A 23,310-nucleotide genomic window follows, 5' to 3' on the forward strand; every position below is an offset into this window, starting at 1 on the left:
GAGAAATTCCTCAAGTCACATAATAGTCAAAACACCAAATGCACAAAACTAAGAAAGAATATTAAAAGGGAAAATAGTCAAGTGACATATAAAGGCAGACCTATAAGAATTACACCAGACTTCTCACCAGAGACTATGAAAGCCAGAAGATCCTGGACAGATGTCATATGGACCTTAAGAGAACACAAATGCCAGCCCAAGCTACTGTATCCAGCAAAAATCTCAATTAACATAGATGGAGAAACCAAGATATTCCATGACAAAACCAAATTTACACAATATCTTTCTACAAATCCAGCCCTACAAAGCATAATATATGGAAAACTCCAACACAAGTAGAGAAACTAAACCATACAGAAAGCAAGAATATAATCTCCTTGCAACAAAACCAAAAGAGAGACACACAAACATAATTCCACCTCTAACAACAAAAATAACAGGAAGCAACAATCACTATCCCTTAATATCTCTCAACATCAATGGACTCAATTCCCCAATAAAAAGACATAAACTAGCAGACTAGATATGTAAAGAGGACCCAGCATTTTGCTGCATGCAGGAAACACACCTCAGAGACAAAGACAGACACAACCTCAGAGTAAATAGCTAGAAAAAAACTTTCCAAGAAAATGGCCCAAAGAAACAAGCTGGAATTGCGATTCTAATACCGAATAAAATACTTTCAACCAAAAGTCATTTTAAAAGATAAGGAAGGATGCTTCATATTCATCAAAGGAAAAATCCACCAAGACGAACACTCAATCCTAGATATCTATGCTCCAAATGCAAGGTCACCTACATTCATAAAAGAAACCTTACTAAAGCTCAAAGTACACATTACCCCCACACAATATTAGTAGGAGATTTCAACACCCCACTCTCGTCAATGGACAGATCATGGAAACAAAAATTAAACAGAGACATAGAGAAACTAACAGAAGTTATGAACCAAATGGATTTAACAGATATCTATAGAACATTCCATCCTAAAACAAAAAGATATAACTTCTCAGCACCTCATGCTCTTCTCCAAAATTGACCATATAATTGGTCACAAAACAGGCCTCAACAGATATAGGAAGATAGAAGTAATCCTATGCATCCTATCAGATCACTGTGGACTAAGACTGGACTTCAATAACAATAATAACGACAGTAACACATATACATGAAGTTGAACAATGCTCTACTCAGTGACAACTTGGTCAAGGAAGAAATTAAGAAAGAAATTAAAGACTTCTTAGAATTTAATGAAAATGAAGATACAACATACCCAAACATATGTGACACAATGAAAGTTGTGCTAAGAGTAAAACCCATAGCGGTCCCAGGCGCTGCGGGAGCCTCGGCTTACCGTGCAGACATGGCCAAGTCCAAGAACCACACCACACACAACCAGTCCCGCAAATGGCACAGAAATGGCATCAAGAAACCCCGGTCACAAAGATACGAATCTCTTAAGGGGGTCGACCCCAAGTTTCTGAGGAACATGCGCTTTGCCAAGAAGCACAACAAGAAAGGCCTGAAGAAGATGCAGGCCAACAATGCCAAGGCCGTGAGTGCATGCGCAGAGGCCAACAAGGCCCTCGTGAAGCCTCAGGCTGTCAAGCCCAAGACGCCAAAGGGCTCCAGCCGCAAACTCAGCCGTCTGGCCTTCATCGCTCACCCCAAGCTGGGGAAGAAGATTCGAAGCTACATGGCCAAGGGTCAGAGGCTCTGCCAACCAAAGCCCAAGGTTCAAACCAAGGCAGAGGCCAAAGCTCCAGCTAAGGCCCAGGCCAAAGCTCCAGCCCAGGCTCCCAAGGGTGCCCAGGCCCCTGTGAAGGCCCCATAGAACAGGCTCCTGCCAGTGAGAAGACAGATGGACTGCTGGGACACACCTACCTACACACTATTTGCAGATGACCAGAGTCCTATGCTGTTTTTACAAATAAACTTGAGACAAGAAAAAAAAAAAAAAGAGTAAAACCCATAGCTCTGAGTGCCTTCAAAAAGAAACAGGAGAGAGCATATGTCAGCAGCTTGACAGCACACCTAAAAGCGCTAGAACAAAAATAAATAAATAAATAAATCCAAGAGGAGTAGAAGGCAAGGAATAATCAAACTCGGGGCTGAAATCAACCAAGTAAAAACAGAAAGGACTATACAAAAATCAACAAAACCAAAAGCTGGTTCTTTGAGAAAATCAACAAGATAGAGAAACCCTTAGCCAGACTAACCAGAGAGTGTATCCAAATTAACAAAATCAGAAACGAAAAGGGAGACATAACAACAGAATCTGAGAAAATTAAAAAAAATCATCAGATTCTACTACAAAAGTCTATATTCAACAAAACTGGAAAATCTGGAGGAAATGGAGAATTTTCTAGCAGATACCAGGCACCAATGTTAAATCAGGAACAAATAAATCATCTAAACAACCCCATAGCTCCTAAAGAAATAGATGCAGTTATTAAAAGTCTCCCAACCAAAAAGAGCCCAGGTCCAGATGGGTTCAGTGCAGAATTCTATCAGACCTTCATAGAAGACCTCATACCAATACTATCCAAACTATTCCACAAAATTGAAACAGACAGAGCACTACCAAATTCCTTCTATGAAGCCACAATTACTCTTATACCAAAATGACACTAAGACCCAACAAAGAAAGAGAACTTCAGACCAATTTCCCTTATGAATATTGACGCAAAAATACTCAATAAAATTCTTGCAAACTGAATCCAAGAACACATCAAAACTATCATCCATCCTGATCAAGTAGGCTTCATCCCAGGGATTCAGGGATGGTTTAATATAGGGAAATCTATCAACGTAATGCACTATATAAACAAACTCAAAGATAAGAACCACATGATCATTTCATTAGATGCTGAGAAACAATTTGACAAAATTCAACACCCCTTCATGATAAAAGTCATGTAAAGAACAGGAATTCAAGGCCCATATCTAAACATAGTAAAAGCAATATAGAGCAAACCAGTAGCTAACATCAAACTAAATGAAGAGAAACTTGAAGCAATCCCACTAAAATCAGGGACTAGACAAGGCTGTCCACTCTCTCCTTACTTATTCAATATAATATTCGAAGTCCTAGCCAGCTATCAGACAACAAAAGGAGGTCAAAGGGACACAAATTGGAAGGGAAAAAAAAATCAAAATATCACTATTCGCAGATGATATGATAGTATACTTAAGTGACCCCAAAAGTTCCACCAGAGAACTACTTAACCTGATAAAGAACTTCAGCAAAGTGTTGGGGTATAAAATTAACTCAAACAAATCAGTAGCCTTCCTCTACTCAAAGGATAAACAGGCCAAGGAAGAAATTAGGGAAACGACACCCTTCATAATAGTCCCAAATAATATAAAATATCCTGGTGTGACTTTAACCAAGCAAGTGAAAGATATGTATGATAAGAACTTCAAGTCTCTGAAGAAAGAAAAATCTGTCATGCTCATGGATTGGCAGGATTAATAGAGTGAAAATGGCCATTTTGCCAAAAGCAATCAATAGAGTCAATGCTATCCCCATCAAAATTTTTACTCAATTCTTTATAAAGATAGAAAGAACAATTTGCAAATTCATTTGGAATAACAAAAAAACCCAAACAAACAAAAAACAGGATACTCAAAACTATACTCAACTATGGTGGGGGAATCACCATCCCTGACTTCAAGCAGTATTACAGAGCAATAGTCATAAAAACTGTATGGTATTGGTACAAAGACAGGCAGATAGATCAGTGGAACAAAATTGAAGACCCAGAAATGAACCCACACCCCTATGGTCCCTTGATCAAAGGAGTTGAATAAGAAAAGAATGCCTGGAGCTGTCACTGGATTTTAAGTTGTACTACAAAGCTATAGTAATACAGACAATGTAGTATTTGCATAAAACCAACACACTGATCAATAGAATTGAATTAAAGAACCTGACATAAGACTACATACCCATGAATATCCAATTTTTGACAAGCAAGCCAAAAATACACATTAGAGAAAAGAGCATCTTCAACAAATGGTTCTGGTGAAACTTGAGGAATGAATTTTAAAAATGACAACAGACCCATATTGATCACCCTGCACAAAACTCAAATCCAATTGGCTCAAGAATATCAATATAAGACCAGATACTCTGAGTATTGTAGAAGAGAAAGTGGGTGATACATTTAAACTCATTGGCACAGGCATTAAGACCAACAATTAATAAATAGAACCTAATTTATTATATGGAATAAATGGAATGAAATAAATAGCAAAGCTTCTATCTGGCAAAGGTCACCATCATTTGAGCAAAGCAGCAGCCTATAGAATGGGAAAGGTCTTTACTAATTATATATCTGATAGGGTTAAGATAAAGAATAAAAAACAAAACGAAACAACAAAAACCCAAAATCAAGAAAACAGCTCAATTAAAAATGTGGTACCCTCAAAAATAAAGGTAACCAAGAATGAGAGACCAGGTTTCCTAGTAACCTAGGGTAAAACCAAATAATACTGATTTAAGGAAAGAAAGAAAACTGTAGTTCTGCAAAGGTTAACCACTGAAATGTCATTATACCTTCTAGGAGAGGGAAAGTCAGTTTTCTCCAGTGGAATGATCCTGGGTACATCAACCATTCTAGGGCAGACCTCATATTCAGGAGTAGTTGAGCAACATACAATGGACCCTGTCAACAGTGGGAAACAGAACTAAGCAAAAAATTCTCAATAAATGAAACACAAACAGCTGATAGCACTTAGAGAAATATTCAACATCTTTAGCCATCCTGGAAATCCACATTGAAACTACTTTGTTTCTTCATCTTACCCCAGTCAGAATGATGCGGATCAATAAGACAAATGATAAAACATGTTGGTGAGGATTCAGGGAAAAGAAAACACTGATTCAGAGGAAGTAGGAATGACAAATGATACATCCACTATGGAAATCAGGGATTGTGGTAATTCCTTAAAAAGCTAAGACTATATCTACTCCAACGTACATCTGTATCACCTTTCGGCTTTACTCAAATCTCTCCATACCATACATCAGAGATACTTTCTCTTCAATGTTCACTGTTGCTCTACTCAGAATAGCCTAGATGTCCATAAATAGGTGAATAGATAATAAAAATGTTGTACATTTGCACAATGGAATATTATTTAGCTGTTTAGAAAAATGAAACCATACAATTATCAAGTCAACAAATAGAACTAGACAACAAAACAAAACACCACTCTAATTAAGGCAATCCAGACCCTAAAAGACAAATATGACTGGATGATAGTTTTAAAGCTTTCTATACATGTGCTAAATTCTGAGTCACCAGAGATTAGGTGCCTTGTAAGGGAATGTAGGGAAGTAGCAGAATGCAGTGAGAGGAATCGCCCAAAGAAGTTTGATTAGAATAGGAGGCTTAAATAGACAAGGGGATGGTAAAGAAGAATACAGGAAGGATAACTAACACTAAGGGTGAACGAAAAACTATATGGAAACCCACTACTGCAAAATCTTCCTAAAAAATACATATATGTAATTATACACATATATATATAATATAAATGTATTATACTTATATATTTGTATATGAATATATACTATATGTATATACAGTGTATATATATATATATATATTATAAAGTATATACATAAATGGAATTCCAAATAATGGAGGTGACAGTGCCCCAACTAAATAATATGTTACCAAGCCAAGCCTCCAGGGCTAGAAATGGCTTACATCTCATTGAGTCATTGGCCAAAGGGATCCATGACAAATCCAAACATCACGAGCTATTGTCAAGGTTATTGGTTATTCTCAACCTGAGGGCCTGTGCCTGAAGACAACACTTACTTATATCATTGAACATGGAGAAGCTGAACTGGTGCCTAACTAGAAGCTTTATCCCTATGGACCAGCATTTATAGTACTAGAAGGTACCCTTCACTCTTCCATAGGAGAAAGGGACCAACATCACCCAGCTACAAATGCTGTGACCTACAACCTGACTGAAAAATATACTGGAACAACAGTAGCACAAACGTTATAGGAGTCACTAATCACTTTCTGATTGAATTTAAATCTGTTCTGTGAAGTGGAACCCATATCAGACACTGCTACAGTGGTCAAGAGCCATACACCAGATAGACCAAAAATGTCATAGACCTGAGGAAAAATCTGTTATTCTTCTACTAAAGTAACATACAATAAAATTACTCCTGGCAACATATTATTATACCTGTAGATCAGCCCTCATCAGAAAAGCCTCTGCTTACAATAGATGGGAATTAATGCGTAGACTCACCAAGGGATTGAGAGATTTTGGAGTACTCAGTCCTACATGGGATGTTGTCACCAAACTCCTCTCTTCAGGGAGTTATGGGAAAAGGAGATGGGAAGAGGTGATGGACATCAAGGAAGCAGTGTCTTCTAGACAAAACAGGACTAATGCATATATGAATTTGTGCCAGCATTCATGTAATCTGCATAGGTTTAAACCAGACAAGGTCCTCGCACTGAGAGTTGAAGTATATACAGTGTCCCATCTAACCAAGCAGCCATCTGCAATTGATACTCAGTATAAATGGAAAATTGTGAGCTTTTCTACGTTGGCCGTTTTATTCCTTGGGACTTTGATATATTTCAGCATGTCTTGGAATCTCCATCAAGGCTAATTAGTCCCTGGTTATTTCCTTGTGTTTAAGTTTGGTGATCTTAATTCCATAGCCATCACTAGGTGTATTTCTTTGTATACTTTTCCATAGATTTTTTTTGTAGTACCATGAATCATCATGGATGTGTATGCATAGGGCTTCCTGAGTTTGAAGCTCCCGGGTGTCAACTCCCGTGACTCCTCCTCGCCACCCTAAATTCATAACTATATCTTAGTAATCAGCTATGAAATGTTTTTCAGTGTGCATAGGGATCCCTACCCTAAAATCTTTTCTCCTGCCTTGGAAAAATCTGGGAGAAATATGTGTGAAAATATGTTTTAGAATAACGTTTCATGTTGCATTCAAGATTTCTTTAGAGGAGAAATTAGTTAATGTTTCTGTAAGTTTCAGAAAGTAAATATTTTGGATTTTTCCATACCCGTTGACATTTCATATTTTACAGACTTTGAAAAATATAAAACCCAACCTCAGTTCACAGGGTTTATGAAATGAAGACTCAGACCATGTTTGTCTCTTGGACCACAATTTACGTATTATGCAGGAACACAGACAAAATAATGTATGTTACCCCTCAGTTAGAAGAACCAGTAGGGACCAGAATCACTTGCCGAAGGTGTGAGGCCATGTAATAACAGAGAAGAAAATGGCCATCTGTCAGCTAGGAACAGAGTTCTCTACCCTGATGTCCAACTTCCAGCCTCTAGGACTGTAATAAACAACTTTGTCATTTAAGCCAGTCTATGGCATCTTGTTGTGGCAGCCTGGCCTAATACACATAATACTTGCTCTATTGTTGAATCTTGCATCTAATATTATTGTCCCACAGAAACAGCTATTGTTTGGAGAAATGTGCAGGGGTACTCAGGCTCAATCCCCAGATAGCCTGTTCTCGAGTTTTTCTTTTTATGAAAGAAATGTATTTTAAACCAAGATTGAGATTTTTTTCCACTTGATAGTTTATAATTGTACAATATTTTTAAAAGGGGAACTAGAGAATTGACAAAGCCAAATTCAAAACCCTGGTTCCAAAAATGCAGAGCCTTGTATGTGTGTCTTTTTTATCCAAATAGTCATTCACGTTGTCTTCCATCTTTCCTAGCTTTTTAAAATTATTTTTTGACTGTATTTGTTCAGTTCCCTTCCATTCCTATACTGTTATCTTTTCATGGATCTGTTCGTAAGTTCCTCACTTCACGCATTTCCTTGAAATCCTAAAATTCCATGTTGAGACCCAAAGCCTGTAGAACAGAGACGCATGTATTGTCTGAGGTTTATTACCCAAGTAAAGATCCCAGGAGATGATTTTAATTTAACTGACTTATTAACCAACTTATCCCAAAGGAATCAGAGCAGGGGGCGTTGTGGAATAAAGAAGACAGAGAAGGAAAAGAAGCCAAGGAAGCAGTGATCTCAGGTAGGCTCTCCCAGAAGGTAGCCTCAGCTTGATGCTGTAGAAACTGCAGACTGCGAGCTCTGCCAGAATAAACCCCACAAGTCAGGGCCTTGGGATGCTGTAACACTGCCACATCTGCAGTCATTGATTATGGACATCTGTGGGGGTGTTAGTACCCAGTGCTCTGGCTCACAGCCCTGGATAAGAGGGCTCCAGAAGTCCGTAAGCAGTTCCCAACATGTAACAAATGTTGTAAAAATGAGAGCCAGGAGGATCTTGGAAGGTATTCAACATCCTTGGCTATCCATGCTCAGAACTGTGGGAGAAAGAGTCCTTGGAATATTTAGTATCCTGTCATGTCGTGGTTAGTTGCATATGTTTCTCTCTCTCTCTCTCTCTCTCTCTCTCTCTCTCTCTCTCTCTCTCTCTCTCTCTCTCTCTCACACACACACACACACACACACACACACACACACACAGGAGAGAGAGACAGAGACAGAGAGACAGAAGGACAGAGCGTATACCTTGCTACCATTACTAAAGTGCCAAACTTTCTCATTCACTTTTCAGTTTTTGCTTAAAAAGCAAATTATTTCCGCGATTATTTTTTTTTACTTTTTTATTCATTCTTTAAGTTTCAAGTTTCAGATAATACTTGATCATACTTACTCCTCCTCCAGTTCCTCCCAGACCCACCCCTTCCCTATTCACTCAACTTTGTCTCTGCCTCTCTCTCTGTCTCTCTGCCCAAATATTCTTGGATGTGAGGCCTCATAAAGGTTTATAATTTTAAAAGTATATGGATTCCTTTCTTCTATCAGCTAGCGGTTGTTAATTTCTCCATGCCTACGAGTGGTATCCTGTGTCTAACTCCCTCTCTGTGCTGAGATTTGGTCTGGCTTGGGCTTGCACAGGTTTTATGTATGCTGTTACCATTTCTTTGGATTTATCCGTGCTGCTGCCCTGGCATCTCTAGAAGATGTCTCCTTTTAATCATCTACCCTCCCTGGCTCCTCCACCTTCGATGCCTCATCTTCTGCTATGATCCCTGAGTCTTTGTGCATGCATGTGCACATTCGTGTATGTATGTGCATGGGCATGTGCGTGCATGCATGCATGTATGTGTGTTTTTTTATATGTTCTGTTTAGTGTTGGATATTCCACATCCTCTTATTCTCTGCAGTTTAGCTAGTTGTGAGTCCCTGAATTAATCACCACGTATCGCAGATAGAAGCTTTTCCAATTAGGGTTGAAAAATGTTTTGATCTATGGATAAAATGATAGGCCATTAGAAGTCAGTTTAGTACTATGTTGATTTAGCAGAATAGTAGTAATAGGTGGTTGCTCAGTGTCTTTGCCTGTTTATCCAGAGGTTCTTGGCCCAATAACAGTAAGATGTGGTGGAACGAGACTTAAGTCTAATCAATACGAAGATTAGTAGCAATAGCCTGTAATGTTTGCATCTATGTGACCTCATTGGAATGAGTTACTTCTCTTATATTTTTGGTTGTGAGCCTAGCCTTTAACGGCTGAGCCATCTCTCCAGCCCATGAGTTACTTCTCTATGGGACCTAGTCGGAGTGAGTTACTTCTTTTGAAGTTGTTAACAACCTATACTAGCTGAGAGTCCCATTTCTTTTGTTTATTGGGGAGGCAGGAATTCAAAGCTGGGACTCAGAATCTTCCAGTTCAGCACTGCTATCTTTATGCTGCAGTTTACTATGCCATTGCTGCTGTAGTTCTGATGATAACTCTGGGAGGTAGACATTATCTTGAACTTATGGGTTGTGATTTTACACTTTTTAAAACCTGTGAACAAACTCATGTTTATTTCTAAAATTCTCCATTCAAAGGTATTATGTATTCCTTGCTAGAAAAGAATAAACTTTTAAAAAAAATCATTATTCTAGTAGAATTCAATGAGTAACTCTGTTAGCTCAGGGTGCTAGTTTGAATGAGGCTCATATGTTTAAATGACTAAGCAGTCTCCAGTTGGTGAAACTGTTTGGGAAGGATGAAGACATTTGGCCTTACTGGAGGAAGCACATCATTGTGGAGAGCTTTGAGGTTTCACAAAATTGGAGCCATTTCAAGTTTGTTCTATCTGACTTCTACTTGCAGTTGAAGATATGGGCTCTCAGATGTTCCAGTCATCATGCCTTTGCTCTGTAATTATGAAATTTAAACCACTGGAATCATAAGCCAATTTAAACCCTTTCCTTTATAAGTTGCATCGGCCATGAGGTTTTATCAGAGCAATAGAAAAGTGGCTAAGAGACCTAGTATAGAATGCAAGCAATATATGCTAATAGCTGAAAGTCTGACGCTAAAGAGCCTGGGGTCAAATGCTCCTTTTGCTTCTAGCAAAATGGTTTCATTGATCAATTTGATTAACTTTTTAAACTTAAGTCCCTTTACCTATAATCAAATATAAGATTTAAACTTGTTTTTTTTTTCAGTCTATCAGAGATCTCCTGGTGTGCTACTTTATTGACATACTAATACGCTGACCAAAAACAACATAAGGAAGAAAGGGTTGTTTTGGCTTACACTTTCTTATTACAAACATTCCTTAATGGAAATCAGAGACAAATTCAAGGCAGGAACTTGTAGAAGGAACTGTGGCAGAGACTGAGACTGGAGTGATGCCGCTTGTTGGCTCATTCCCCATGGCTTATTCAGTCTGCTTTCTTACAAACCTAGGGCTATCTGGCTATGTATAACAATACCCATATCTGTTGTTCTCTCCCACATCAATCACGACTCAAGACAGTGCCCCCACAGGCTGGCCTACAGACCAATCTGATGGAGGCAGATCCTCACCTGACAGTCCCTCTGTCCAGATGTCACCAGTTTGTGTCAAGTTGACAATAAACTAAGCAGCATAAAGGACTGTGGGGGGAAGGAACATGCAGGATGTTCGCACCTAGTTCTGTTGCATGGGGTATTTGTTTTTCTAAGCACAAGGTTGCAGGAGTCAGACAGACCTCTGCATCCTCGGTGTCGTCCTTAAGCCTGTGAGCCTGTCTATCAATAGAATGTGAATGATGTCATAATGACTAAATCTCTATAAAAATTGCACCCATTGATACATGAAATAGCTAGTAAATCCAAACTGCATGTCTGATTCAAGTTTCTCATGTTTAACGGGATATGTAAACACTTTCCATGGCATGAAGCAGAAGAGGTTGTGTGGCTCGGCTGAATTCCATCACTCTCTCTGTTTTATTCTGTCTTTATATATTTCTAAGTAGAAAACTAACTTAACCATGCAACTTTGGAATGGACGATGGCATCAGGGTCTGTTTGTCTCCACAGAGATCTAGTGATAGAATACGCTCCTTTCAATTAAGTTGAAAATTGCCTGCATCTGGCTTTAGCCCTGTTTGTTCCTGGAACAATGTGAACTTGAGCTGTTGTTATTCGGTTAATTCACTTGGCCAACAGAACTGTAATTTGTTCCTGCCATTAAGGATGCACTTCCAGAAACTACATAGTTAAGGATCAGTGGCAAAGTAGATGGAATGGTTTTGAGTGTGGCTAGGCTTTTGTACAGAGACATCCAAAACACTCACACAGTCGTCCAAAAAGTCCTGTGCCTATCGAACCAGTCATGAGTCCAATCTCTAGCTTCTGGCAACAGTCGACCCTCAGATCTTGCTATTTAGTGTTTAAAATGGTGTCTAGACCTTATTCGCTGAACTGAGACAAAATTTGGGGCAGGAAAATTTGATTTTTTTACAAATTGATTTTTGGTGAAAGCTGTTTCTTGGAAAATTAAGCATAAAAACACATAAAATATTTTCAATCTATTGAGGACTTGGAATGGAGTATTACACTCATTACGCCAGGAGCAAGTTTAAGTTCTACAAATTGACATCAACAGGTAGCTATGTTCTGCAGAATGACTTTGGGCAATGGCCTGGTAGGAAGGAGAATGATGGTATGCGGCCATGTTAGGCTTTGAGATCATAAAGACTTCGGTCCAATGCTTTATTCCGATCATCACTTCTTTGGTGGACTCAGGACAAAATTACTCCTTTCCTTGCTGACATAGCTTCATCGATGCCCCTTCATCAATACTTTAAAAATGTGTATAGGTGTGGTTCCTGACAGTTTACCTGTTCACCACATCCATGCCAGATGCCTGTGGAGGCCAGAAGTAGGCATTTGAATCCCTCGACTTGGAGTTGCAGATGGATGTGAGCTGCTATGTAGGCAGTGGGAACAGAAATGAGATCCTCTGGAAGAGCAGCCAGTGCCCTTAGCCATTGAGCCATCTCTCCAGCCTTTAGGTATTTTCTCAGATGTGACTTGGAGAAATGGGGTTTGACTTTCCAGTCCAGAGGAGTGCAAGTCACCATAGTAGGGTGACACAGTAACACTGCAGGGGACGAAGGCATGGAGCCAGGAGCATGAGGTTGGCTGGCTGACTAGTTGGCTGGCCACATTTTGCCCACACTCAGGAAGCAGGAATGAACAGAATTGAGGCTGGACCACAAAACTTTAATGTCTTTTCCCAGGAACTATCCCCTTCAATGAGGTTTTACCTCCTAAAGCTTCCAAATCGTCCAAGACAAGAGCCACCAACTGGGGATGTGTTCAAACACATTGAGCCTAAGGATATTTTTATATTTAAACTGCATCAACCTCTATTTTCCTTCTCCTGTTCTCACTGTTTAGGGCCTTCTCTTCAAAAAACACCCAGGCTGTCCCTCTGGAAACCTTAGGCTGAGTCAGCCTATTTGCCTAGTCTTTCTCTGTTCTCTCCTCCACACTGATCTTAGATTCAGAATTACATGGCCCTTGATTTCCCACAGTTGGCTATGAGCTCTATCCCAAAATTTCAGTACCCTCCATTTCTACATTGACTTTGAACACAAGCAAACAATCCAGGCCAGCTTAAGAAAACAAACAGTAAGAACATGAGGAAAATACTACATTTCAGGATGTTACAATATTCTCCCAAGTTCTGTTTCCAATTAAGTTGAAGCCAGTTAGACTCTGGTCTTCCCTTTTTATCTGAGATCGGACTTTCCCAAATTCCATTGTAATTCCCCTTCTCACCATGAGCCTCCTTGCCCAGAAGCTGTCTTTGTTAATAGGTAGCCCAGAGGAGAAAATGGGCAGGAAGTGGGTTGCTCTATTTACCGTCTCACTCATTGGGCACACATGCAATGCCACGAATAGCACACTCTCAGGTAGAAGAGCGAGTAGAATTATTTTTTCAATATTATTTTCATAAAATATTTTGATTTTTAAAGTGAGAGTACAATCCTGTCATTAAGAAACATATCGAGGTCTGGAGAGATGGCTCAGTGGTTAAGAGCACTAGCTGCTCTTCCAGAGTTTCTGAGTTCAATTCCCTGCAACCGCTGATGACTCCATAACCATCTGTAATAGGATCTGATGCCGTCCTCTGATGTGTCTGAAGATAGCAAGTGTACTCATATACATAAAATAAATAAATCTTAAAAAAGAAACTTATTCAACTTAGTTTCAATCATTGGCTAAGACTAATGAACTCTGGAAGATCTAGAATCTAGAATGTTGATGTATATTAATACACTGTCAGAATCACGTTACTAGCAGTGGTTCTTGACTACAATCCCACCGCCTTACCTATTAGTCCTTCACCTGAGATACCCCCCCCATCCTGTATGTCCATACTGCAGGCATTATGCCAAGAAGTATTTTCATTACCCAAAATTGTAAGTAGAATATCAGTGAAATCTTTTAATGTTTAAGAATATTTTGTTTCCATTTCATTTATAAAATGAATTAACATTGGAAAACTGAAGTCAATTGAGAAAGGACTCTAACGTCTTTCCAGACTTATGAGACATAAATATACACAGAAGCATGTTGCGTCAGTTTACGTCATGTAGGCACATTTGTGAGTACTGATGAGTCTTATTTGCCACCTGAATTTTACTTCCTTTCTACTAAGTCTAATGTGGTGAGCATAAAAAATTACCCAAGGAAACTAATTTTCCCTTTGTGCGTGGTCGTCAATTGGTGATGGCTTCTGGATTAGGGATGGGAGACCCTGTCTACTTCTCTCAGTACTGGAACACACTAGCATAGTGGGTTTGTAGTCAAGAACCACTGCTAGTAACTTGATCCTCCCGCTTAGACCTGTGCATGTTGCCAGTCTCTATGAGTCCATGTGTGCATCAACTGGGTTGTATTCAGAGGTCCTGTTTCTTTGGTGTCATCCAGGTCCTTTGGCTCCTTTCCCAGTTTCTGGCTTTTATAAGTAGAGCAGCTATGACCAAGGTGGAGTAAGAGTCTCTGTAGTGGGATGTGATATCGCCTGTGCTACTGATTTTCTGTTCAGAATATCTCTTCCTGTGCCAGTCAGTTGAAGTCTCACCGGGTATACAAACAAGCTCCGTGTTTAAGGGCAGGCTTAAGCTGCACTTAAGGGCAGGCTCCGTGCCCAGATGTACGTAGACGGCCAAAACAAAATGAATCGAATGCTGTTTGGAGTTGTTTTTCCTCATAACTCTTTGGGTATTTTGCTCCCTACAGGACTTTTGCTTATGTATTATGGTCTCTGATTTTGTGTCTTTATGGGGCTTCTGTGTGAGTGAATGTTGTGTGTCAATGTGTGTTTCCAGTGTGTTTTTGTTTGCTTTATTTTTCCCTGTTCATGGGGATTTTGTTGTTATTGTTGTTTGTTTATTTGTTTAGTTTTGTTTTATTGTTATCCTATTCAGATTTGTTTGTTGGTATTTTATCTCATTATATTTCTTTCCTTCTTCTCTCTTTCTTTTTTCTTTTCTAGTTTTGTTGTTGTTTCATTTCTTAGAAACAACATTATTTATCTAATGATGGAGAGCAAGAAAGGGTGTTGATTTGTTGCTACAACCAGGATCTGAGACAATCTGGGGGACGGGAAGACATAATTAGAATATATTATACAAAAAACATCTAATTTCAATTACAACACTATTTACATACAAAAAAGCAAAATGAAACAAAAATCTGAGAAATTCCCATGTATGGTTCATTTCCCAGACCACTGATCTTCAGAGACTTGCCCTTTGGGCTGGGTCTGCTGACAAATGACTGAGCTTCAAGCTTTCCAGAGAAACGGCAATTTGACAGCATTGTCTACTGTACACGGAGATTGATGCCAGCCTGGTCTACATGAGAACTTGTCTCAAAGAACAAAACAAAATGAACCACAATGTTTAAGTGGGGCATTAAGTCTTTGGAAATCTGCCTGTGAAGGCTCTAAGAACAGTCTCTTCCTCTGCTTTCCTGACCACCCTATGAACAGACCTTCTGTTTCTAACTCCATTCAGTACCATGTTACATTGTCCCACCACAGACTCACAACTAATGAGACAAACCACAACAGACTGAAACCCTGACAGAGATGACAGGTTAAAAACTGCATGTCAGGTATTTCGTTACAGAACAAAGTTAATACGGCTGAACTGTAAGAAATCGACAAATGAAACAGGAATGTGTTCCAGATACTAACGGTAAAGGATTCTGCTTATAAGATGCACAAGGCTCTGAAAAACCACATTTTCAAGGATCTTATGCGACTTGCAGCTGAGCACATTTAACCCTTGCTTCACACTATGTCCAATGCTTGACACTGTGGGCTCAGGGTAGGACTCAGATGCCAACATTCTTACCCTTCCTTCTTTTACCTGCACTGTACCTTGTCATCTCCTGTAAGTATTTGATTTTGTAAAAAACTTTTCTCATTTCTTCTAGAAGGATATCCCACCTCCATAGCTTTCTGGATTAGCAGTTTTATTTTTGTTAAAGAATGCCAAGCTTCCTTGAAATTTTCTATATTGTACCCTTATAGTTTGGCTGGCTATATAAAATTTATAAATGTAACGGAATGATATCTCAGTGGATGGATATTCTGTAATTTTCAGCATCCTGTAGAGAAATCAATCTTGACACAGAGCGAGTCTGGAGTTGATGAATTTGTCCTCTCAGTGGCATCATCAGCCACACGAAGACTCTCCATGAGCTCTCCAGCTTTCAGCAGCGCCCCTCACGCCACCAGCTAGCCTCAGGCAGAAGGCAGTGCAGGGAATGAGATATGAAAGTGTTAAGGGGGTGGGGGGACGAAGGACTGAGAGAGTCAGAGGAAGAAGAGGGAGAAGGAAGAGAGGAGAGAAGAAGGAGGAGAAGGAAGAGGAGAAGGAAGAGGGTAAGTCCTCCTTGAGCTCCTTTCAAAACACTGCTGTTTTTCTATTTTACATTTCTCATGAGCCTCAAAACTGGAAAATGAGATGCTTTCTAATCTCAGTGCATGTTGATAATTGGAGAATGTAGTTAAATATTAGGAAAATGGATTCTGTTCAGTGTTTCACTGGAACAACTGCTGCTCCTGTTTGCTTGCTTATTTGTTTGATAAGCTCTCAATATCTAAGCCTGGCTGGCCTGGAACTTGCTATGCAGACAACATAGGCCTTGAAATCACAGAGATCTGTCTGCCTCCTCCTCCCAGAGTGCTGGAGTTAAGCATGCTCCCTTAAACAGAAGTTTCTTATTTTGTTTTATTTTTTTTTTATTTTTCTGTTTTTTTAAACCCTTATGTTTTATTTTTGTTTTTTTTATTTTTGTTTATTTTTTTCAGAATCTCAAAATCATATTAATAAAACATCTCTTCTCAAGTTCATCTATTTACCACTGAAAAGTGGGCTGCCACCTCCACTGTCACAGCTTCCTCATGCCCTACTGAGTGTCACAGAGCCCCTCTGCCCTTTTGGACCAGAAGGAAGTTCTGGGAGGAAGTTTTCAGAAGCACCAGGAAGAGGAGAAAACAAGAATTTTCATGTCTTGGAAGGGTTGGCTACTTAAGCACTTGCCTTCCTCCCCACCTAGAATGAATTCTTAATAAAGAGCAAGGTCTAAGTGTGATGTCAAATTTCTCACAGTGTTGGCTTAATTCTTCTGTTATGTGACTGAGCACCCCAGGACTGCACCATTTCAGTCACCGTTCAGGGCATAGCATGAGACTCTGTCACCACCGTTTGTTACTCAGAGCTGTATGTAGTGTTGGCTTTCCATGTCTGTTCCGAGTGAGGGGGAGACACAGGCATCTGGCGCGTGCTGGTGGCAAAAGTGCTGGGCAGGAAGTATGTGTGGGGTGTGTTTGATGAGCATCTTAATAACGCCAGCTGGATCACAGTACCTGAGCATTAAGTATACAAAGCCAGTTGATTCACTGACTATGTGTCGTCATACCATCTCTCAGAAAACGTTGTGTACCACCTTGAAGTCAAACTGTGTATTATGCTTCTTGTAGGGTTTGGGTTACAATGAGAATCCCCTCCAACAAAAGCCTGCAGACCTTCAGAACTGGAAACACCATTGTCACTACTGGTCACAGTCTCATTTATTTTTGGTCATTTCAAGTCATTCATTGTACACTCAAATCCAGTACAGTGGTGACTAAGAGCTATTCATGAAAGAATGCTCTACCCCTGCTTTCCACAGCTTCAGATAAAGTTTTTAAAAGGTGTAGAGCGTCATGACTCTAGCTGCCATCCCAACCTTTGGGAGGTAGTGGCAAGATCAGAATTTCAAGACCAGCTTCATCCACATGTGGGGTGTAAGACCAGCCTGGGCTATGTGAGACAGTGTCTCAAAAAGGAAACTAAACTAAAATTCAAAGTAAATGTGTAAACGGGGAGGGGTGCAGCTCACTGGTAGAGTGCTTACTAGCTTGCAACAGGTCCTGGGTTTAACCTCCAAGGCTGGAAAACAAGATCTTTCAAAGAAAATAAATTTACCCAGACGCATTCATTCCCAGCTGTCCCCCATCTCAACCCAAATAGCCGGAAATGTGTTGGCATGCTACACAAAGACTTTGAGCCTTTCAAACACAAAAGCTCCAGCTGGTTTTATTAGCCAAAGATCTCTCTGCAATCCTTTCTTGTCGGGCCAGTCACCTAAGAGTGTGACTGTAACTGATGTGAGTTAGTCACTAACTGTTCAATAGTGACTGAAAGAAAGAGGACAGGAAGGTGACAGTATACCAAAGCTATGACTGAAAATGACCCACATGGCTTATTAAAATCCCGGGGATAAAAATAACCACGGATTCAAAGTGCAGTCATTGACTAAACTCCAAACACACACACACACACACACACACACACACACACACACACACACAGACTTGCTTGAAGACTTGTGCAGATGTCAGTTGAGAGATGAACCTGCCCCCCCCTTTACCCTCCATGTTTGCATGAGAGAGAAGGCAGAATTCACTCATATATGCTTGTAAGTAACACAGCAATCCAGCAATCAGTTCTCTCTCCAAGTACATCTGCCTTCTAAAGCTGACATTCTCTTCTGAAAGCCAGAGGAGTGTTCCAGTGAGAGCCGGGAATTAGGATTTTGTGTATGTGTGTGCTGGTGGCGGGAGTTTACATTTCTTCAGAGACATCTGCTTGCAGTCACCTTATGGTGTGTAGTTTTAGGACAACTATTTTTGGTTTTTGGTCCAAAGCATGTTTCATACTTCCTGCCAATGTGTGGCTTTTAGAAAGCTGGACAAAGCGCTGCATTAATGTGAGATGGCGTTCCCAAAAGTGGACAATCACAATCAAAACCGGAAAAATAAGGGCAGTTGCTTCCTCCTGATCCACAGAGAGACCGATGTTTTCCTCCTGAGGCATTTTCTTCCGCTTCAGGTTATCCAGCTTTGTCCTCTTAGCAAAATGTATTCTTGAGAGAAGAAAAACACAGACAAGCATACCACAAACTGTGCACATACAACCAAGTCATCCATTCATACCCATATGTTAATTGATATTCACAATTAAAATTATCCTGGTGTTTGTTTGTTTGTTTGTTTGTTTGTTTGTTTGTTGTGGTGATGGAACTTCAATCCAGGGTCTCAATCCTTCAATGCTAGGCAAGTGTACTAAGTGTACTAACATCAGACCACACTCCTAGCTCTCAAAAGCCATTCGTTTAATTGAAAAATAAAACTGTCATGCAATAGCTGTAAAACAATCAGAATCACGTATCTAAGTCAGCAGCCTGGCGCTCCAGGGAGCCGGGCACTAAGTATTTTAGGTCCAGCTTCACCTCTCTCATCCTTGTCTGCTAAACTAGACTCAAGTCCCTGCAAGTCCTTCTTCCTCCTCCCCCATCTTTTCCTTTTGTGTACTCTTTCAGCAATATTTCCCAATCTGTGTGATTTAAATAAACAAGCAAATCTGACTCTCATGAAAAGGAAGTTTCTCAGTCTGACCCTTGACTGAGAAAGGAGCCTCCTGTCCTTGAAGCCTGGGCCAATGGTGGGAAGACAATCACAAGATGTGTAAAAACCGGTGTATATCATCCTGAGTGAGGTAACCCAACCACAGAAAAACACACATGGTATGCACTCATTGATAAGAGGATATTAGCCTAAATGCTCGAATTACCCTGGATGCACAGAACACATGAAACTCAAGAAGGATGACCAAAATGTGATTGCTTCACTCCTTCTTTAAAAGGGGAACAAGAATACACTTGGGAGGGAATAGGGAGGCAAAGTTTAGAACAGAGGCAGAAGGAACGCCCATTCAGAGCCTGCCCCACATGTGGCCCATACATATACAGCCACCAAACTAGGTAAGATGGATGAAGCAAAGAAGTGCAGACGGACAGGAACCGGATGCAGATCTCTCCTGAGAGACACAGCCAGAATATAGCAAATACATAGGCGAATGCCAGCAGCAAACCACAGAACTGAGAACAGGACCCCCGTTGAAGGAATCAGAGAAAGGACTGGAAGAGCTTGAAGAGGCTTGAGACCCCATATGTACAACAATGCCAACCAAACAGGGCTTCCAGGGACTAAGCCACTACTGACCCTGGGCTCCAACCTCATAGGTAGCAATGAATAGCCTAGTAAGAGCACCAGTGGAAGGGGAAGCCCTTGGTCCTGCCAAGACCGAACCCCCAGTGAACTAGATTGTTGGGGGGAGGGCGGTAATGGGGGGAGGATGGGGAGGGGAACACCCATATAGAAGGGGGGGAAGAGGGGGATGTTGGCCCGGAAACTGGGAAAGGGAATAACAATTGAAATGTAAAAAAGAAATACCCAAGTTAATAAAGATGGAGAAAAAAAAATGGTGTAATGGAGGCTTAATGTATGGGATTGCAACAGAGGTGTAGTTACTGGCATCTTTGCTCACTAAACTCCTGCCTCTGCTGTCCAGTATAACAAGTCAGCCAACCCAGCCTCTCGGTACCACAGACTCCTTAAAGGGGAACCTGCTTTTCATTTCTATTGAACACAACGTGACATCAGACTTTGCACAGAGCAGGTTCTCGGTAATTTTTCCCCTTTATTTTCATGTCATTGGCATTGTATTATTTATCTTTTTTTAAAAAAAATGTGTTTATTTCTTTGACATTTTCTCACATGTATGCAATGTACTCTGGTTATTCTGGCTCCACTGTCCTGTGTATCTCTCCTCCCAACCCCCTCCTCCCAACCCACCCCTGTTCAAGTTCATGTCTTTTTGTTTCGAGACCAGGACCATTTGTGTGAGCATGGGTTTGGAATTCTCCTTTGGAGCCTGATGGGGTCATTAGCGTATTCACTTGATGGCAGTGACTCCTCAGTTTCCTGAATCTATCAGTGGCATTTTAGATATATGTGAAGGTGTAGATAGTTCTCAGTTCTGATGAAAAGGGATCATTCTGGAAACGAGAGCAGGACACAAGTCATGCAAACCAGTGTCTCCTAGCAGTGAACACTTAATGGTAACACCCAAAGAAATCACCTACAAAGACCAAAATGCTAAGGTTTGCAAAGGTATGTTTAACACAACTGTGCCGTCAAACTATGATATCTAAGAAACTTAAGAAGCCATGCGGTGAGGCCTGGAGAAGCCCTCTACCACCCACCCACACACACACACACACACACACACACACACACACACACACACACACACACTGACATGGGGGGGAAGGGGAGAGAGAGAGTAAGATGCACATACATATGCACACACACATTCTCTGTCTGTCTGCCTGCCTGTCTGCCTGTCTTTCAGGACAATAACGTTTTATAGGCAAGTGCACTGAACAAGAGTTATCTAATGAGATGAATTTCACAGCTGAAAATATTAGAAAATTATATTTTTATAATTATTACATTGGACCCCTAACGACAAAAAAGGAACCTTTTTCCTTTTTAAACTGGGAGTAAATTGTTGTGTTTTATAAAAGTAAAGAGCAAGAGCAACCAGGGATATGTTTGATGTAAATGCAGTGAAGTCTGGGAAAGGGGGGGTGCCTCTGTGATCCCATGCCCCTGAGGGGCCAGCTCGACAGTGTAGTATAGGATTGTTTACTCAGGACATTGAGAGGGAAGCTGAGAGGGTAATAGAGAGAGAGAGAGAGAGAGAGAGAGAGAGAGAGAGAGAGAGAGAGAGAGAGAGAGAGAAGGAAAGAGAGAGAGGGAGAGAGAGATGGAGAGGGAGAGGGAGCAAGGGTATAAGCTAGAGAGCAAGAGGTTGGGGAGGGGAAGCAGCCCTTTTTATAGTGAGTCAGGCACACCTGGCTGTTGCCAGGCAACTGTGGGGCAGAGCCTAGACTAAATGCCAACAGATGTAGAAGTAATTTTATTGGAGGGGGGTAGCTTCTGCCACACTCTAGTCTGTATTGATCCCATATAGATCCTGAATAAAAATGTAGAAATCTAGTATTTTTATTGACAAGTTGTAAAGCCTAAACTGGGCACGTTCTGAACTATTCTAACCTACATCTCAGCCATAGACTCGGGTTACTTATAGTTTGAGTTGCACCCAGCTTGATTTCCTCCATGTTCGTCCTCAGGGTGAGCTTCTCTTGGCCATGTGCTCATGGTCCATCCAGCCTCATGGTGACCTTCTTTCTCTTCCTCTTCCCTTTTCCTCATGGTCTCTACCTGAGACCCCCCTCCCCTTACCCAATCTCAAGTCCAGTCCTCCTCTCTCTCCTCCTCAGTCACAGGTTCTAGCTCTTTATGACCCAGTCAGAGACTGGATTTCTTACCACACATTCATCAACACAATGCTCATGTCCAGACTGCAACCTGATCTTGGAGCACAGAACTGAGCATATGCAGTGCACAAGACCAACCACAACAGGAAGAAATATGTGTTGTCCTAAGAGAGTCAGTAATTAAGTAAGGTAACCCAATCACAGAAAAATACACTTGGTATGCACTCACTGATAAGTGGATATTAGCCCAAAAGCTCGAATTACCCAAGATGCAATCCACAGACCACAGGAACCTCAAGAAGGATGACCAAAATGCGGATGCTCCCACTCCTTCTAAAACAGAAAAAAAAAAATCCATAGGAGGAGATATGGAAGCAAAGTTTAGAGCAGTGACTGAAGGAGTGGCCACTTATGTGGCTCATATATATACAGACACCAAAACTAGATAAGATTGATGAAGCTAAAAAGTGCATGCTGAAAGGGACGGGATATAGATCTCTCCTGAGACACATCCAGAGCATGTCCAATACAGAGGTCAATGCTAGCAGCAAACCACTGAACTGAGAACAGGACCCCCTTGGGGGGAATTAGAAGAAGTATTGAAAGAGCTGAAGGGCCTTGCAACCCCATAAGAACAACAATGCCAACCAACCAGAGCTTCCAGGGACTAAACCACTACCAAAAGACTATACATGGACTGATCCAGGAGGGCTCCAACTGCATATATAGCAGAGAATAGCGTTGTTGGGGCACCAGTGGAAGGGGAAGCCCTAGGTCCTGCCAAGGTTGGACCCCCAGTGCAGGGGAATATGCGGGGGCAGTAAGGGGGATGTATGGGGGAATACCCATATGGGGGAGGGGGAGGAGAGGGGATGGGAGCTTATGGACAGGAAACCAGGAAAGGGAATAACATTGAAATGTATGTAAAGAAATATATCTAATAAAAAAAGCAAGAGAGAGAGAGAGAGAGAGAGAGAGTCAGTAATCTGGTTAAGAAAAATAAACTAATAAATTTTCTTACTTCTTAAAGGAGCAATAGATATACATAAAAATCACATTATATGTATATATATATATATATATATCTGTCACTCATTTTATGGATATTTGCATTAAAACATCAGTTCTTTGCTTACTGTTTCTTCTCTCAAGAGAAAAAACAAGAATAACAGTATGAATATTTAAATAAAAAGATAGCATAATGATGTTGTATGAGAAATATTCAAATTAAATAACTCTAATTTGATAATTTGGTGTTTTAGACACTTCAAGTTAAATTTAGCTA

At 40.5% G+C, this 23,310-nt stretch overlaps 1 protein-coding gene across 1 annotated transcript; it reads left to right on the forward strand.

The window, feature by feature from the left end:
* The first annotated feature begins 1,327 nt into the window (after positions 1 to 1,327).
* On the forward strand, positions 1,328 to 1,960 carry LOC116900166 (60S ribosomal protein L29). The gene has a single exon (XM_032901927.1). The coding sequence runs from the start codon at positions 1,364 to 1,366 to the stop codon at positions 1,832 to 1,834; it is 471 nt and encodes a 156-aa protein (XP_032757818.1). The 5' UTR covers positions 1,328 to 1,363; the 3' UTR covers positions 1,835 to 1,960.
* Positions 1,961 to 23,310: the final 21,350 nt, after the last annotated feature.

This window comes from Rattus rattus, chromosome 5 (assembly GCF_011064425.1).
Source record: "Rattus rattus isolate New Zealand chromosome 5, Rrattus_CSIRO_v1, whole genome shotgun sequence".
NCBI classification, from domain to species: domain Eukaryota; kingdom Metazoa; phylum Chordata; class Mammalia; order Rodentia; family Muridae; genus Rattus; species Rattus rattus.

Excerpts from the sequence above, each read along its gene's own strand:
- LOC116900166 (XM_032901927.1), top strand. The coding sequence starts at position 1,364 with ATGGCCAAGTCCAAGAACCACACCACACACAACCAGTCCCGCAAATGG.